Source organism: Oryzias latipes, chromosome 4 (assembly GCF_053564925.1).
Source record: "Oryzias latipes strain Hd-rR chromosome 4, Olatipes_Hd-rR_3.1".
Taxonomy (NCBI): domain Eukaryota; kingdom Metazoa; phylum Chordata; class Actinopteri; order Beloniformes; family Adrianichthyidae; genus Oryzias; species Oryzias latipes.
Window position 1 is genome coordinate 1,517,966 of NC_136240.1, and position 19,122 is coordinate 1,537,087.

The 19,122-nt window shown below is 41.9% G+C and overlaps 1 protein-coding gene across 6 annotated transcripts in view; it reads right to left on the minus strand.

Moving 5' to 3' along the window:
• Window positions 1-19,122, minus strand: part of cep135 (centrosomal protein 135) — a 33,162-nt gene that overhangs the window by 12,499 nt on the left and 1,541 nt on the right. For all 6 annotated transcript variants that reach the window (XM_078946465.1, XM_011473106.4, XM_078946466.1 and 3 more), the window contains exons 7-12: window positions 18,943-19,071; window positions 18,642-18,857; window positions 18,495-18,560; window positions 18,251-18,401; window positions 17,763-18,166; window positions 13,758-13,895 (exon numbers count right to left, since the gene is read on the minus strand). In XM_078946465.1, the coding sequence (XP_078802591.1) occupies window positions 13,758-13,895; window positions 17,763-18,166; window positions 18,251-18,401; window positions 18,495-18,560; window positions 18,642-18,857; window positions 18,943-19,071 (1,104 nt within the window). The remainder of the gene's footprint in view (window positions 1-13,757; window positions 13,896-17,762; window positions 18,167-18,250; window positions 18,402-18,494; window positions 18,561-18,641; window positions 18,858-18,942; window positions 19,072-19,122) is intronic.

Sequence of the window (19,122 nt, forward strand, 5' to 3'; positions counted from 1 at the left end):
GAAGAGGTCATTCAACTATCGACCATCTGTAGTCAGTCGTGCAAATACTCGAGAAAACCAATGAGTATAAAATACCCATTTATATGGCGTTTGTAGACTATGAAAAAGCCTTTGACTCTATCCTGCACAAGGCTGTTTTTGAGGCGCTAAAACAACACAGCGTAGTGGAGAAGTACATCAACATCCTGAAAGAGACATATGATGGAGGCACTACTCAGGTTCGGAACGAATCACTTAGCCGAAAGATTAAGATCATGAAGGGAGTGCGGCAAGGAGACACCTTGTCACCAGTGATGTTCACAGCAGCGTTGGAAGAAATATTCAGTAGAATGGAAGCTGAAGCGGAAATTAACATCAATGGAGAGAGGATGAACAACCTGAGATTTGCAGATGATATAATCTTATTTGCAGAAAAGGAAGAGGATCTCAGCAAGCTGCTCAACGATCTGAACAAGGAAGGGAGAAAAGATGGCATGAAAATGAACAAAAAGAAAACCAAAATCATGTGCAATGAAATAGCAAGGAAAAGGAGAAGGAAAGGAATAATTGTGGATGGAGAACAACTGGAGGTGGATGAGTATAAGTATTTGGGAAGACTGCTAACACCAGGAAATGAGATGGCGAAAGAAATAGACGAGAGAGTAACATCCGCTTGGAAGAGATTCGGACAGTACAGCACGTTTCTGAGATATCAAAAAATGCCAGGGCTCCAGACTGCGAGCAATTGGTCGCATTTTGCGACCAAAATTTGAGAGTGTGCGACTGAATTTTACATCCAGTCGCACATGCGCGACCATTAAATTTGCCTCCCCCACCCTTCGTATTTTTTATACATTAAACGTGGAAGGGGCACGTCAATGATCAATGAAATAATCAATGAGACGCGAGCGTACACGCACGCAGGCAGACAAACACACTCGCGCACATACTCATGAAACGCGAACACGTACACTCTCGCGTGATACCTGTCTGTGAGGCGGCCACTGCGTGTGAGAAGAATAGGGAAAGCCACTGTGAGTGGCTAAAATGCGTGGAGGGGCCTAGAGATAATCGAGTGCGCGTAAACATCTGTGGGAAGGAAACTGAGACAAATATCACAACCTGATATGTGCGTCTGAACTATGGGTAAGCGAACTATTGATTCGTTCTTCCGACCTGCGGCTAGTGTATCAGTGCCAGAGTGTACAGCAGGGGTCTCAAACTCGCGGCCCGCAGGCTATTTGCGGCCCCCAAGATGATATTTTGAAGGTTTAATGTTTAATATGAAGGTTTAATGTTACTGCAGACCGCCAGTTTGTATGAATGACACTTTTTCATTGTTGTGCGCGGAGCTGACCAACCAATCACAGTGGGGTAAATGACTCTTGGGGGCGTGACAATGACAGGGTTTGAAAGCAGGACACCTGACAGCCCCCTCCCTCCCCGGACCACATTAAGGAGTTCCTTACTTTCCTTTAGAACGTATCTATTCGCTCGTAATTTTCTAAATACATGCAGTCCGTGCTGAACTTTTCTCTGGGTCACACAGAACTGGTTTAGGTTTTGGTTACGGTTACGGCGGCGCATCAAACGGTTATGCACGGCCGTTACGGCAGCACACCGCTCCCGCGGGAGTCGGGTCAGCTGAGGAGAATAAATGTCCCACACCTACATGCGTGACAGCTAACGGGGCTTGAACTTTAAACACGCTCGAGCAAAAACAACATTAGTTTTAGACACACTGAAAATACGTGGGGAAAATGCAACGATAGACGTGTTTGAGATGAACCGGCGGCTCGCCTGGATCGTTGGGGAGACCGGGGGGGGGGGGCTGTGAGATGAAGGCGAATCTGCAGCAAGACTGAAGGAGGACAGGAAATTGGAGTTGTCCTTAACATTCAATTTAGTTTCAATATTCTTCTCCCCCTTAGTATGATCTGTGTTATTACATATTTTATGATTATTTTAATGTTTTGTGATGTATGTAGCCTTTTTTAATGAATTGGTATTTTAAATTATTTTAATTAATCACTCCACTACAAAAACCATCAGGACACATGTCCCATAATGCATTGTTTTGTAGTCTGTAGGGCAGCTTTCAGTCAGTTCAGTTTCCAGCTGTGTCCGGGTAGGTTTGCCCCTTGCTCCCACCCCTTTGTCGCGATATTTTTGTGATGATTGACAGTTGATGTTGGAGCAAAAACAAAAATATATGTCACACACCAGGTGATCTGCGCAGCGTTGAGTTCACCTGGGTGATCTGAAACACGCTTATTGTGCATCTTGGCTGCACCTATTTGGTGTCACAAAGATAAATTTCCATCCGTTTTCTTTACTTATCTGTACTGTCATGACAGCGATGGTGCTGTCATTTTACCTTCTTGTTGCATCTTCAAAAGTGCAGAATAAAATGTGACACTGAATTAGAAACAGCACATTGTAATTTCTGCATCTATTATTAAAGTATTTATTAGTAATACAGTGGAAATTAGTAGATTTGATTAGAATGTTGATTTACGGTATGCGCCCCTAAATTTTCTGGTTGCGCCCCTAAAATTTTCAGTTAGGGGCCACTGTGCTCCTAGTGAAAAAAGTTAGTCTGGAGCCCTGAATGCCCATGTGTCTCAAGAGGAAGATCATGAACACTGTCATAGTGCCATCAATGACGTGTGGAGCTGAGACATGTTCACTTCCCAACCGCCAAAGAGAGAAACTGGCAACACCCAGAGGAGCATGGAACGATCAATGCTGGGTGTTACGAGGAGAGATAAGGTCAGGAACAAAAACTTAAGATCAAGAACAGGGGTGAAGGATGTCATCGAGAAAGTGATTGAAGCCAAAGGCAAGTGGGCAGGACATGTAGCCCGAATGAAAAACCACGAATGGGCTAAGAAAACAACAGAATGGACTCCGTGGGACAGGAAGAGAGGAAGGGGACAACCGAAGAAAAGATGGAGAGATGACATTGAGCAGAAGGCACGCAGCACGTGGACCCAGAGTGCCCAAAACCGTGATGAGTGGAGTAAGATGTGGAGGCCATCCGCCAGCAGTGGCATGACAGGCTGATGATGATGATGATTTAATTGTATATTAAATGTAAGAAAAAATAAAGGTTTTTACTTCACGGATTTTGCCTATCACGGGTTCTTTTGGAAAGTAATCCCCGCGAAAAACAAGGGTTTACTGTATATACATCTACATACACATGTAAATCCTTTCTTTGTATGTATTAAGGGTCTAACCATCAATCAATGAATCAGTTAATATTCCTACGATCCAACCAGATCAATCGGAGGCAAGCCAGTAATCAAATCGACCTATACTATTATAAAATCATTTCAAAATTAAAAAAATCGATCACAATTGATTCTGAAAAATACCATTTGGATTTAGACATGATAGGTTTATTTTACTATAAAATAAAAATGACCAAGTGCATCACAACACACGTGATGCAGCAAAAACGGATCAGTCCATCATTCCAGTCCAATGTGTGGAAAGACTTTAAAGAATGTTCCCTTGGGATTCTTTGGATGTGGAAAAACAACAGTGGGCTGAACTTTAGGAAAATAAAATGTAAATAGATTTGACATTCATTCTTGTTTACTTGTTTGTTTGGACACATATTTATTTAAAACTTTATTATCTTGAAGAAATCCAAAGAGTGTGAGTCACCCGGGTTGAAGTTTTGCCTACTAAAGATTTCCCGGATCCATTTTAGGTCAGACAATCGGATTGTTCAAAATGAACGAATATTGACAATGAATCGGATCAGCGACCACAAATTATGATATGAATTCAATCGTTAAAATGAATTGTTATTCCGCTACTATGTGTAAACAGTATATTCAGTCACTTGCCACTTTATTAGGCACACCTGTCCAACTGCTCTTTAACAGAAATTTCTAATAGGCCAATCACACGGCAAAAATTTAATGCATTTAGGCATGTTGACATACAGTGATGTGATTTAGTTGGTTTGCCCACTAATAAATACATGATCCATCTATACTTTTAATGGTAGATGTATTCAACCATGGAGAGACAGAATATTAAAACAAAAATTCAGAAAATAACTTTAAAGAATTTTTTTTAATTATTTTTTATTTCATTAAGGGAAACAAGTATTTAATTCCCTAGAAAGCATTAGGAGTTCTGGCTCTCACAGAACAGATAGACACTCCCAATCAACTTGTTACCTGAATTGAAGACACCTGTTTTAACTAATCACCTGTAAGAAAGACATCTGTTCACAAACTCAGATTCCAAACCCTCCAACAAGGGTAAGACCAAAGAACTTTCTCAGGATGTTAGAGACAGGATTGTTGACCTGCGCAAATCTGGAATGGGCTACAAAAACATTAGCAAGATGCTGATTATTAAAGTAACAACATTAGTGCAATTGGGAGAAAATGTAAGAACTATAACATGACGATCAATAGACCTCGGTCTGGTGCTCCACAGAAGATTTCACCGCGTGTGGGGGCAATGATCATGAGAACAGCGAGAAATCAGCTGGGACCACAGTCACCACAAAAACAATTGGCAACACTTTGTGCCTCAATTGATTAAAATCTTGCAGTGCCCAAAAGGCACCCCTGCTTAAGAAGGCACATGTGGAGGCTCACCTAATATATGCCAATGATTACTCCAAAGATGCACAAAGTGATTAGGAGAAGGTTCTGTGGTCAGACGAGACCAAAATCGAACTCTACTCGTCATGTCTACTCGTCATGTCTGGAGGAAGAAAAATACTGCTTATGATCCCAGGAACATTGTGCCCACCGTTATAAACATGGAGATGGAAACATCATGTATTGGGGGGGTTCCTCTGCCAAGGGCACAGGCCAACTACAACGCATCAGTGTAAAAATGGATGGAGCCATGTACCTTGCAGTCCTGAGAGACAACATTCTCCCCTCTGCTAGGAAGCTGAAAATGGGTCGTGGGTGGGTCTTCAAACATGATAATGACCCAAAGAATACAGCAAAGTCAACAAAGGAGTGGCTCCAGAGGAACCATATTGTGTGGCTGGGTGTGGCTGGGTGGTTGGTAAGGTGACAAGCTACCATGCAGGAATCCAGGGTTCGATTCCCGGAGGGGAATAAGCAATGGTACTGGGGGGTAATTACCATATCAATGGCGAGCAGTTAACATCACCCAGTGGGGGTCCTTAGGCAAGGCCCTTAACACTACTGCCTCCCGAGCGCGGTTCAGCTGCAGCTCACCGCTCCCCCAGGGGATGGGTCAAATGCGGAGAAGAATTTCCCCATTGAGGGATGAATACAGTATAAATTTAAATTTATTTTTTATTTATTTATTTATATTAAGGTCATGGAGTGGCCCAGCCAGTCTCCGAACCTCAATCCAATTAAAAAATTAGCTGAAGGTCCGAGTCCACCAACCTTAATGATTTAGAGAGGATCTGTAAAGAAGAGTGGGCCAAAATTCCCCCCGATATGTGTGCTAACCTTGTGGTTAACTACAACAAACATTTGACGGCTGTGCTTGCAAAGAAAGGCTTTGCCACCAACTATTAACCCTTGTGCTATCGTAGGCACTTTAACATTGGGAGTTGGGTCATCTAGACCCACTAGACAGTGCTCTGAACCTTTTTTCTTCAATGATTTGTGATCTTCACTGGTGTCCATGGATTACATGAAATCCTCTTCACCTTTATTCATCTTTGTCATGGTAGGGAGAACACATCAGTGGTCATCTTGGCCCCATAGGATAGCACAAGGGTTACGTGCTTTTGAATAGAAGGATCAAATACTTATTTCCCTGAGTGAAATACAAATAAATTAATACAAATTCTTTAAAGTTTATTTTCTGGATTTTTGTTTTGATATTTTGTCTCTCCATGTTAGAATACATCTACCATTAAAAGTATAAAATTATCATGTCTTAATTAGTGGGCAAACCATCTACAGTGGTGGACAAAATAGTTGTTACCCCTCAGTTAAAGAAAGAAAGTCCACAATGCTCACTGAAATGACTTGAAGCTTTCAAAAGTAACAATAAATTAAAATGTATTGAAAATCAAAATCAAAATCATCTTTACTTTTGAGTTGCTGATTTACCGAATTATTTAAAAAAAAACTAATGAAATAGGGCTGGACAAAAATGATGGTATCCATAACTTAATATTTTGTTGCACAACCTTTTGAGGCAATCACTGCAATTCAACGGTTTCTGTATTTGTCAATGAGCCTTCTGCACCTGTCCACAGGTATTTTGGCCCACTCCTCATGAGCAAACTGTTCTAGTTGTCTCAGGTTTGATGGCTGTCTTCTCCAAATGGCATGTTTCAGCTCCTTCCACTGATGTTCAATGGGATTCAGATCTGGGCTCATAGAAGGCCACTTCAGAATAGTCCAACGCTTTTCTCTGAGCCATTCTTGGGGGTTTTTGGCTGTGTGTTTTGGATGGTTGTCCTGTTGGAAGACCCATGACCTGCGACTGAGACCAAGCTTTCTGACACTAGGCAGCACATTTCTACCCAGAATGCCTTGATAATCTGGAGATTTCATTTGACCTTCACAACTTCAAGACACCCTGTCCCAGATGCAGCAGAGCAGCCCCAAAACAGTACTGAGCCTCCTCCATGTTTCACAGTAGGGACAGTGTTCATTTGGTTGGATGCTTCATTTTTGAGTCTACCAACATAGAGCTGATGTGCCTTACCAAAAAGCTCCAGTTTTGTCTCATCTGTCCAAAGGACATTTTCCCAGAAGCTTTGTGGCTTGTCAACATGCATTTTTGCAAATTCCAGTCTGGCTTTTTTATGATTTCCTTTCAACAGTGGTGTCCTCCTTGGTCGTCTCCCATGAAGTCCACTCTGGCTCAAACAACCACGAATGGTGCGATCTGACACTGATGTACCTTGATGTAGGAGTTCACCTTTACTGTCTTTGGAGGTTGTTCTGGGCTCTTTGGATACAGTTCCAACTATCCGTCTCCTCAATTTTTCATCAATTATCCTCTTCCGGCCACGTCCAGGGAGGTTGGCTACTGTCCTGTGTGTCTTAAACTTCTGAATAATATGTGCCACTGTTGTCACAGGAACTTCAAGCTGCTTAGAGATGGTTTTATAGCATTTACCTTTACCATGTTTGTCTATAATTTTGTTTCTAATGTCCTGGGATAATCTCTCCTTCGCTTTCTGTTGTCCATGTTCAGTGTGGTACACAATAGAGCCCTGCGCGGGACTATTTTCTTCGTCCTGCTCCCGCCGGCCGAATTTCTGACCAATCCCGCCCGCTCCCGCAACGTATGCGTTACACTCCCGCCCGCACCGGCAAAACTCTGAGAATTTATTCCCGCACAGTAATAGAGATGAATTGATTTTGTATCGTCTCCCGTCCAACAGAAAAAAAAACACGTATTTGTATTGATATTATTAAAGAGCTTTATGTCCCTCCTCCAGCCTCATCTTTTCATGCATTCTTATTTTGTGTAATGTGCAACTTAATTATTAAATATATTTCACTAATCCTGTTGTTCACTGAAGGTCACACGTTCCCAGAGGTTTTTGCCATAGGGAAAGTGGGTGCTCAGGGAGGTTCTGATAGTGATGTTAGCTTTTCTGGTTCTGATGGTTTTGGAGGAGGTTTTACCTTTGGTTTGGATTTACGGAGAGTTTGGTCATCTCACAGCTTTGCTATGATAGGTGAAAGAGAAGAAAATTCTTCTTCATGTTTGCTCTTTACACCTTTTTTAATTTCTCTCCATTCAACAGCAGCTCACCGATGCTTAGACTTTTGAGTTGTGACATCTCCGAGAGATGGGATTCTGCTTCTTGCAGTAAAATGTGACGGTCTTTAAAAATGATCCTACCGTGTGTGCGTGTGTCCGCGCGCAGACAGACGGCCTGAAGCGCGCTGAACCAGCTGGTAAAGATTCAGGTCAAAGTCCTTTGAATGTATGGAGGAAAAAAATATTGTAATGGTTCAACAGAGCTGAAAATCTTTGAAGCAATTTTTTCCTGATGGAAAAAAACTTTTTTTAGCTTCAGCCTTTTCCAGTTTTTGCTGTTTTGCGCCTCAGTGGGGCATCAGCACGCAGATCTGAACACCATGCGTGTCTCACGATGAACCTCGATTGTGGTTCTTTTCTGCTTCATCTATTGACATCATGTCCCTACCAGGTAACCTGCTCCTTCCTTGTCCCGTGCAGTGTTGCCAGATAGAGTCACAGCTCTTTCATCCTTGTGCTTCGCTTGCGCTAGAGCGCCCCGACTATATTGTCAACCTACGATGACCGTATTTTGCGCTCTCTGTGTACAACAGACTGAGGAGCTCAAGGAAAACAACTCTCAGCTGCAGAGGACATGAACAGGTGTACAAGTAGAGGAAAAGCAGGTGGAGAGGCGGGGGAGGGGCTTAGGCTTCAAACTCTGTCAGAGAGATGGAAACACGGGCGTCAGATTCAGACGCAGCTTTCACTGCGGGAGTTGAAGCAGAGACTTTCTCTGGCATGATTTTATGAACTCAAACATGGAAACATGATTACCATGCAGAACTCTTCAACATAACAAACCTGATCTCTCCACATTCTCCGGGTCTACCATGCATTGATATACACAGACGCCACTCCATTTAGCGATCAGACCATAACTTTAGCTGGTAGCTCCTCCCACACGCGACCGCGGTATCAGGCTTTAAAAAACACAATTTCTAAGAAGCGGGGCGTTGCACACCCCCAACAACAGGTTAGATGACAGAGGCCATTAGGCGTCTCTACCTGGTGCGTTCACGGAGCTTCAGTACATAAAACAGCAGCACAGTCTAACGTAGTCCGCTATTATATGTTCATGATAAAACTGCTCAATCTGGCAACACTGGTCCCGTGGGGTGTTTTTTTTGCCGCCCGCTCCCACCCGCAGCACAATTCAAACCGCCCGCTGCTGTGAGACTTGCGTTGGGTCCCGCAGGACCCGGAGGGACCCAATCCCTAGGACACACCTTTTCACCAAACAGCGACGTGACTATTTGTCTCCCTTTAAATAGACAGACTGACTGATTATGGGTTTGAAAACAGCTGTTATGCGAGTTAAAGGACAAACCTGGGTTCATCAATAAATCTAAACATATATTAGGATATCCAAAAACAGTTCTTAGAAAATGAAGGAGGCTACAAACTGAGGGGATGTAGGCACTTCAAGATCAAATTGATAAGAACCATGAAGAAAAGTTTCTGTGTGTCGGTGTGTGGCACTAAACTTTGGAACGGGTTAAGTAATGAGCTCAAACAATGTTCAAATATCCAAATATTCAAGAAAATGTATAACAGGGGTGTCAAACTCATTTTCACAGAGGGCCATATCCGCATAGTGGCTGTCCTCAAAGGGCCGGATATAACTTTTACATGTAACTGACTGTAATGAAAAATAAATGTAACTTCTTCTTCATGTTGAATTACTGATTATTTATTTATTATAACTTTTTAAAGTGACAATTACAGTTGCATAGAAAACAAATGTTTGCTTGTTACTCTAGCATGAATCCTTTTAAATTTGATTCTGTCAGTTTAGGTTACATGGACAGTGTTTAAGTCCTAATGTATAGTTGCCCAATCTGATAGTTTAAGTTAAATTCCCCCTAGATATGAATAAATACACACCAATTTTTATTTTTCATTTTAAGAAAGTAAAAACTTTTATGCTCTTGCGGGCCACATAAAATGACATGGAGGGCCACATTTGGCCCCCGGGCCTTGAGTTTGACACATGTGATGTATAAAGAAACTCTGATTTCATGATATAAAGATAAGAGGAGTTAAGGATCAACAGGTGTTTGAATAATTCCAAATACATGTGTGAACTTGATTGTGGTGAAATACTCAAAAATATTTAAATTACAACCACTGAATATTACATTGTAATGTGCAATAATGATTACTGAAATTTTTAAATTACAATCAATAAGCTATTGATTTTGTTTACTTGATCTGCAATATGTAGCAATAATTTATGGTTTAATGTGATCATGTGTTCTAATGATAATCAATTATTATTACATATCGGTACCGTTAATTTTTACTGAAATCATGAATGAATGTTTTCTGAAGATCATCAATCATTTCTAGGCACTGGATTCCGTTACTTGAAGAGAATCTATCTGATCAGAACCGGATTTAAAACACTGTAAAACTATCAAATGAATGAACTCAGTAGGGGGGGGATTATATAAGCTTGCTTCTTCCCACTCCTTTTCAAGCAATAAATCAAACTCTACTTATACTTCAGTTAATGATCACTGTATTTAATTAAGCAAATGTGATTTAAGTAACGTTTTTGTTTTGATTTATTTTCTGTCTTTTTAATCTACGCATTTCATCATTTCTGTAATGAGTTTGATAAATATGTGTAAATTCTGTATTGCTTTGACTACAATGCTTGAAATAAATCAAAAAGTCAAATCAAATCAAAAACATGACCCCCTGGGCAATTAGTTCTGAGTCTTTCATTTTTGGCCAGCCCTATTTCATTAGTTTGTTTGTTTTAAATAATTCTGTTTATCAACAACTCAAAAGTAATGTCTGATTTTGATTATTTAATTCTCAATAAATTTTAATTTATTGTTACTTTTGAACATTTCAAGTCAGTATAGTGAGCATTGTGGACTTTTTTTAACTGAGGGGTACCAACTATTTTGTCCATCACTGTAAGTCAGCAAGGGTTTAACTACCTTTTACTGTCACTGTAGTCAAGATGATCTGCTCCACTTCAAACTGAGCATCAGAATGGGGAAGAAAAGGGATTGAAATGACTGAATGTGGCATGGTCGTTGGTGCCAGACGGGCTGGTCTGAGGATTTCAGAAACTGCTAATCTGCTGGGATTTTCACCCACAACCATCTCTAGGGGTTTCAGAGAATTGTCTGAAAAAAAAGAAAGTTTCCAGTAAGTGGCAGTTCTGTGGACGGAAATGCGTTGTTGATGTCAGAGGTCAGAGGAGAATGGCCAGACTGGTTCCAGCTAATAGAAAGGCAATAGGAACTCAAAGAACCACTGGTTACAAACAACTGAGGTCTGCAGAAGGGCATCTCTGAATGCAAAACATGTCTAACCTTGAGGCAGATGGGCTACAGCAGCAGAAGACCACACTGGGCGTCACTCCTGTCAGCTAAGAACAGGAAACTGAGGCTACAATTCACACAGACTCACCAAAACTGGACCATAGAAGATTGGAAAAACGTTGTCTGGTGCAATGAGTCTCCATTTCTTCTGTCACATTTAGATGGTACGATCAGAATTTGGCGTCAACTAGGGGTGTGATGATAACCGTATCACCACGACGATGAGGTCATCACCGCGGTGCGTGATTGGAACTATAATAAACACATTCATCTTTGCTGATAATTTACTTTTTCTGCTAGTCCTGTGTAGGACTTCGAGGGCTTCTGGGGGAAACCTTTTATTACTGTTCTCCTTCACTCCCTCTTGTGCTGCACTTGCTCCCTCTACTTACACACACGCGCACGGTTTCCGCAGCACATACACATTCTCATTCTACAACAGAAGTTTTCGTCTCGCGAGTAAATACGAAAAATTTACTGCTTTCTAATTATTAATTTCCATTGTATTAATTTCCATTACAAGCTGCGTGCGTTCTGGAGTGCGCGACACGGACGCCCACCGGAGGATTTTCAAAAATCCCACACCGTCACAGTTCTAATCCAAAGCAGTTTAATAAAGAATCAGTCAATGTTATTCTGGGGGAAACCTTTTATTACTGTTCTCCCTTCACTCCATAACACACCAGACATGAATGCACACTGTTAGAGTGCGATGGATATCACTACATGTTTTGTTTGGGAACTATTTTACGTTACGTGTCTGTATAGACAAATACAGATTTGCTTTTTTATGCATCACCTAGCTATATAGGTGATATGATCCTGTTTGCAGAAGTTTCTGTGTCCAACTCTGTTTCGCAGGAAGGAAGAGGTGACACCCTTGGGAGAAAATGATTATATTTGCGTTTTTCCAGCATTCTTCTCAGAACCTGTTAGCTGTGTCTAGAATGAATCGAAGGACGCTCTGTGTTAGTTTATCCGTGTGAAAATTTTTTGCAGGTCCAAAGATGATGTGGGGAGACTGCAAAAGATAGACATGTCGTAATTATTGTTTTCTAATCGTGCTACAGCTGTGCCTTCTTGTTCCCCCTCCTTAGAGCTCAGCGCATATGTAAATTAGGGAAACCCAACAAACTTATTAAAAGAGAAGGCGACAGGAATATGCGCCAGAGCGGAGGGAGATTGTTGCTGGGTATTATTCTCTGTTCGTTCTCCTCATAAAAGGTACCTTGGTCTGTTTGTCTTTCTTTCCTTTTTGAATTGTTCAGATGTTGCAGGTTGTTTAAACCCAACACTCCTGCCCCGCGTTCTTCATGGGTGTCAGGCTTCATGGCTACCGGAAAGGTGTCTGCAGTCTCGTTTATTACTGGACAATATATAATATGCTGAGAAGATGTCTGTACCAGAGAGCACAGGTGAAGCCTCGCATGCAGCTCCAGAGCAGTCTCCTGCAGAAGAATCAACACGCACCAACACAATTGTGCACGCTCCTTCCTCCTACACACGCAGCGCTGACACACATACACAGTCATTCTACAACAACTTTACAGTTAGTTCATTAGTTAGATAGGTAGTAGTTAGTTTTTACCAAAAAATACTGGGTTGTAATTGTATTCATTTGCGACTCGGCCGCCGGGGGATTTTGTGTTTGGCGGGGGGAGTGGGGGGTTAACCGTGACACCGCGCCCCCTGCTGGTTCATCACCGTTGTGATCAAAAATCGCACACCGTCATAGCCTTAGCGTCAACAACAAGAAAGCATGGATCCATCCTGCCTTGAATCACCGGTTCAGGCTGGTAATGGTGTGGGGGATATCTTCTTGGAACACTTTGCTTTCCTTTGTATCAATTGTGCATGCTTACGGAGCCACAGCCTACCGGAGTATTGTTGCTGACCGTGTCCATCCCTTTCTGACCACAGTGGACCATCTTCTGATAGCTACTTTCAGCAGGATAAGGTGCCATGTCATAAAGCTGGAAGCATCTCAGACTGGTTTCTCGAACATGACAATGAGTTTTCTGGGCTCAAATGGCCTTCGCAATTACCAGATCTGAGCCCAATAGATCGCCTTTAGGATGTGGTGGAACAGGGGATTGGCATCATGGATGTGTAGCTGGCAAATCTGCAGCAACTGCACTGTCCAAATGACCTTTTTCCTATATTCCCTTCTTAAATCACTTAAAATCACATCACTTTTAACTTTTAATTTTATATTTTAAAATTCTAAAGTGATCATTCTGTTTAATATTTGTTTTATATCGTAACTTTATTCATGCGACATGTGCTGCTGACTTCTTGGTCAGGTCACCCTTGAAAAAGAGATCCTGATCTCAATGGGGTTTCACCTGGTTAAAAGGTTGAATAAAAAGAAAAACTGTGTGATGCTGTCATGTCAATGTGGACAAAACTCTCCGAGCAATGTTTCCAGTACCTTGTTGAATATATGCCACCACGATTAAGGCAGTTCTGACGGCAAAGGAGAGTCCAATCTGGTACTGGCAAGGTGTACTGAACAAAGTTGCCAGTGAGTGTACACTTATTTTGTCTTCTTTTGTACTTTTTTTTTGATTGCTTAAAGTAAATCAATTCCAGGTCCAAATCCAAATTGTTTTGGACTAAACTGCAGTCAGTCTTCATGACTCATTTACGAAAGGTCAGAATCACAAGAACAGACAAAAGGGAAGCCTGGGCACTGACCTTCAACCTCTCCATCAGGGCGTCCCTCTCAGTGGTCAACTGTTCCAGTTTCACTTTTGCTTTTTCCAGGTCCTCCTGCAGCTTCAGGACGTCGGCGGACACGTCCACGCTGCTGGACAACTGAAGGTCATGTTGGGCCTGATCCAACAGAAACTTTCAGTTATCATGGAGTGCAATCATGATCAAGGGGACAATCAGGTAGATGTGATCATACAGTATTTAGTCACTTTAAGCTCCTCTTCATTGCTGCCTCATCACACTACAGAGTTCTTTCACAAACATGTTTAACACGAGTTTGATCTCAAAGAGCTCATTGTTTAAGATTTTCCAAATGAAACATTCTATTTGCAGGAATTCTGGTCATTCTAAAATGTCCTAGACTAGTTTAGGGGGCAGATTCTTTAACAATCAGGCTCCTCTCTGTGTTACAAACAGCATCTCCATCTGTAAGACTAAAGCAGGGGTGGGCATTTTTCATTCATTTCATTTTCAAAATGAAGCTGCATTTGTTTACTTAAAATTAAAAAGAAATTGCAATCTGCCAAATGGCTTTTTCGTTTTCAACACCGCTCATTCTGTCACTTCATTGAAATGATAAAGAAACTAGGATTTGACATTTCACTTTACAAAAAATTCTCTGGTTAATGTGCAGCAAAATCCAATTAGAAATATGTAATTTGACAATTAAATTATTAACAGGATTAACAGAAATGCTTCTTCATTTTCAAAATGTAACTGCATCAAAAATAAAAAATAAAAATCTATCTTCCAAAATGCTTTTTCAATTATTTCTTCAACATTTTCGTTTTCACATCCACCCTGCGAAAAGTGTTACATAATTCATTTCCAAGGGGGAGGCGGGGCGATGATGTCAGTGTGTTGCTGGTCAAACCAACAAACAGCAAATGTTTAGCATGGTGAAATCTGTTACAGAGCTGTTGACGGGGCTGCATCTGTCTTCGCATAGCAAAATCAGCACCAAGCTGCAGGAGATTATCTTCTAAATGTGCTTTTATTACTGTTGTGATTATTATAGGCCTGTTCGCTCATAATTTTTTCAATTCTTGCAGCCAGTGCTTTTTCTTTGCTGCAAGAGCCTGAAAAAGGTTTAGAATTAGGCTAATACGTGCTAACAACATTTAGCCGTGGAGGAAATTAAACTCTGTGCGGGCAATGCCCCAATGAGCATCAAGAGTGTAAATATGTGGGAATAACATCAGCCTTTAATTTGTCTGGACACCACTGGAAACACAAATTCATATGATGGTATCTCAGGTCTGCGTAGCAGCATTTTCGCCTTCTGCGGCCTGGAGCTTCGGACCGGCTGCGGCTTCGGACTAGCGGAGCGGGGAGGGTGTTCCCTCCGTCCAAAAGAGGCTTCGAACCGCGGGGCTTTCACAGGAGGGTGTGAGAAGGTGGAAATGCTGCTACATAGTCCTGAGAAACCGTTTACAATCATCAGGAGTGCGCAACCCTCATAAAGCAACATCCCCTGCCGCTAGTTCGAAGGAGGATCCTGTCCGCAGAAGGTGAAAATGCTGCTACACGGTCCTGAGAAACTGTAACAAACAGGAGCGCACAATGTAACAAAGCACACTGCGGTGAAGTTGGTTTTAGGTTGGATATTCGACAGACATTCAGCGCCCTCTCCTGCAGCTAACACGAAGCTAAAACCCTTGCCGCAATCCTCCTCCGTATGTGTCTCTTAGCAGCCGGTGTAGGTACCACTACCATTTGGCCTGCGATAACCATTCGGGGTCCTATCAACTGAAACTCAAACTACGTAGCATGGAGATCTGCTTGGGCTCTACATATTTTCATTTCACGTTTCCTTTTGTAACCTAAAGTTCTTTCCCTTCATAAGTTTTGTCTGACATTATTCTTTGTAGTGTTTACAGAGAGATTTTGCCACAACCCACTTTGTAAAAAGATCTGTGGCTGTTAGAATGAACCTGCTGCTCCACACGGGTGAACCGTGTCTCTGATCAGAGCAGCTAGAGTCTCGTAGCTTCATGCTCACAGGGAAGTGAAAAACATTTCAGGTGACTACCTCTTAAAGCTCATCCAGAGAATGCCAAGAGTGTGCAAAGCAGTAATCAAATCAAAGGGTGGCTACTTTGAAGAGCCCACAATATGACATATTTTTAGTCGTTTCACACTTTAAATTCTATATATGTACGGTAATTCCACATGTGTTAATTCATAGTTTTGATGGCTTCAGTGTGAATCTACAATTTTCATAGTCATGAAAATAAAGAAAACTCTTTGAATGAGAAGGTGTGTCCAAACTTTTGGTCTGTAAGTACAGCTCAACTGGTGCTGGAGGAAGTGGCTGGGGCGAGGGAAGTCTGGGCAGCTCTTCTTAGACTGCAGCCCCCGCGACCCGGTCCCAGACAAGCGGAGGAAGATGGATGGATATAAGTGACGTCACCTCTCAGCGCCTGGCCTAGAGAGCTCTGTCTGCAACATGGAGCAGCACTCGCCCGTGTACGCCTGTTTTACCGTATCTGAGACCAACGACTCACAAAACGTGTTCGAAAGATAGCACAAAAAGGAAAAAAAAGTCAAGCTTTAACACTACAGATCTCACAAGCCATTTAAAAATTTACCACCGCAATGTGTGCAAAGAATATGAAGCTGCCGTCTTTGCTAGCACTCATTCTGGAAAAAAAAAAACACACTGCGGCTTGCATGGAAATAGCCATTGGTGCCCTGCACTAGCATTGATAGTGAGCGTTCTTTTCTTCTGCTGCAAGATGCTACTTGTTGTTTTATTGGTGATTGGTTTATTTCATTTTGTCATTCTTGTTTGTAAAATGCTTGAATGTTTATGTTTTTAAAAGGTTAATTCTATGAGCAACCATTTATTTTGCACATAAAAAACCTTTATAGTTGTTATTTGGCACTTCATTGCCAAATAACAACACTAGGGAGTGTTTAAGAACACTAGGGGGGTATGGAGCGGCTGAGAGCCATTACTGGCTTTAAGAAGAGGGGATGGACTGTGCCTTGTGATGTGGCCAAGGCGGATGAGTTCAACCATTTTTATAATAGGTTTGACTCAGTAATGTGTGCAGCAATATAGAGATGGATCACTGTATCACTGTTGCAGTTAAAGCCTCGTCTCTTTGGTCTAAATATGGATGTTCCAGAGTTTTAAATTTGTCTCCTTCCTTTCCTCTCACACTGCAAACACTCACAGCATATGGTCCCTGTTACTCTGCTTCCGTTGGAACTTACTTTAAATCTTTCCCTAAATAGAGCTTTCCTCTCCGCAGTTGCCCGACTACAGGCTCAGTAAAAAGTCTTTAAAGTCTCCAACTACTAACATGGCCAAGGAGACCGAAGAGTCTTACTGTTGGTCGTTTAAAATGAACGATATTAAATAACATTTAAGAGATTTTGTTAACATTAGAACAACCAGGATGGGTCTAAAGAAACTTGACTTATTTGGATTCAAATAACCATTGTCACAAACTTCCTTTCTAGGGTTGAATGCCTTAAAGACCCACTTCAATGAAAATTGTGTTTTTGGTGTTTTTAACATGTTCTTGTAGCATTTTACTCATGATGTATAAAGAAAATTGAGATTTAACTGCATTTCTAAGCATTTCTTTAAATCGTTGTGAATCAGCAGCTGACGAAAAAATGCTGTTTGAAAAAGAGATAATTTGTGACAAAGAAAATATGCTGGGCGGGTCACAAGCTCCCTGCTCTGCTCCATTCTGATGCATCCACTTGCAGACAGACATATCCCTGAACGTCTTTGTTTCCCTCATTTTAGCTGGAATCTGGATCTAAACTGCACAGCGGGATAGCTCTAATAGAAACTATGTCCTAGACAACTACACAGGCGAAAAACAGCAAAATCCTAATTTAAAGACCATTGGGAACTATTTGATAATAGATCAAAAGATGATCGGAGTGGGACTTTAAAAACAAGCTTTAACAAATATCTGCCATAAAAACCTTCAGTGCTAAACACTGCAGATCTGTCATACTCACTTGTTTAAAGAGGGCCTTGAAGTGGTCTTTCTCGTTGCTGAGGACCTTGACATCCTTCTGAATGTCCTCCATGTGCTTCTCAAAGTCCAACAGTGCTGTCTTAAGTTCGTCCCTCTCCTTTAGCGCGCGATACAGTTGTCCCTCTATATCATGTGTGGAATGAAGCAGGATTACCTTATTCCCTCTGGACCTTGAAGCACTGCCTCTGTCTGGACTTCGGCTGGGGCTCAAAACCGGGCCGCTGCCCCTTTTAGCTTGCTGGTAATTCTCAGCCTCTCTGCGGTAGCAATCCCTCTCCTCCTCTAGACTCCTGATAAAAGCATCTAAACGCGATGGGGAGCTCTCTCGACCACAGACGCCATGTTTGGCACGCATTTTCTCCAGCTCCAGAACCAGCGCTTTTTCTAACCAAAAATCAGAAACAGAGTGACAAATATACACAATCCCAAGCTGATGTGATAACGCTTCATGAAGAGGTTTTTACTCACCAGCTGACATCATCTTCTCCACTTTGTCCTGGAGCTTACTTTTCTCCCCCTCCAGAAGGTTAACTAGTCCCTCCATCTTCTTGTTCTGACCTTTGAGCTCCACCAGCTCATCTTGGAGACGGCCTCTTTCAAATTCACCATCAGACTGCTCCTGAACTCCATCAGTCCAGGAAAATACACTTTAACAAGAACTCTTCTTTCATAGAGGACAAAGCTGTTTCTCTTCATCTAATACAGTACACACCCTTCTTGTCTTTGTAATAACTTCCTCCAAGTCCTCAATGGTCTTCTGCTGCCTTTGGATTTCTTCCTGTTGACAGAAAACAAAACTAAGCATTGGTTTTCATTGTCCTACGTAAAAACGTTCAGTCGTGAGTATTAATCTTCTAACTTTAGCTTCTTGAAGCTCCATGTCAGCGGTTTCCAAATCCCCTTCCTTCTCCATCTCCAGATGCTTCGCCAGGTCGTCAATGTGTGTCAGCTCCTCACATAACTCCCGGTTCTTCAAGGACAAATTAACCATTTCTGCTGAGACATCCTTCTTTTTCTCCAGCAGGCCCTCAATTTTTTCCTCCAGACTTCTGTTGGTTTCTTGCAGGTACTCAATCTACATGACAACAGGAGTACATGCCGGTGATGCATCATTTTCTACCATATGAGCATCATTAAAATAAGTCTGCAGCGGCGCTCACCTGAAGGTTAAGGTGGGCAATCAGCTTGTTATTGCTGATGTTTCTGGCTTCGAGTGAAATGACGTTGTGTGGACGTCCTCCGTGAAGAACGTTATTCAGTCGACTGATCTCTCCGTCCCTTTCCTCCACCTGTGTCCCAGTCATTGTTTTATCCAGGCTGGTTAAACATTGCATAGATAA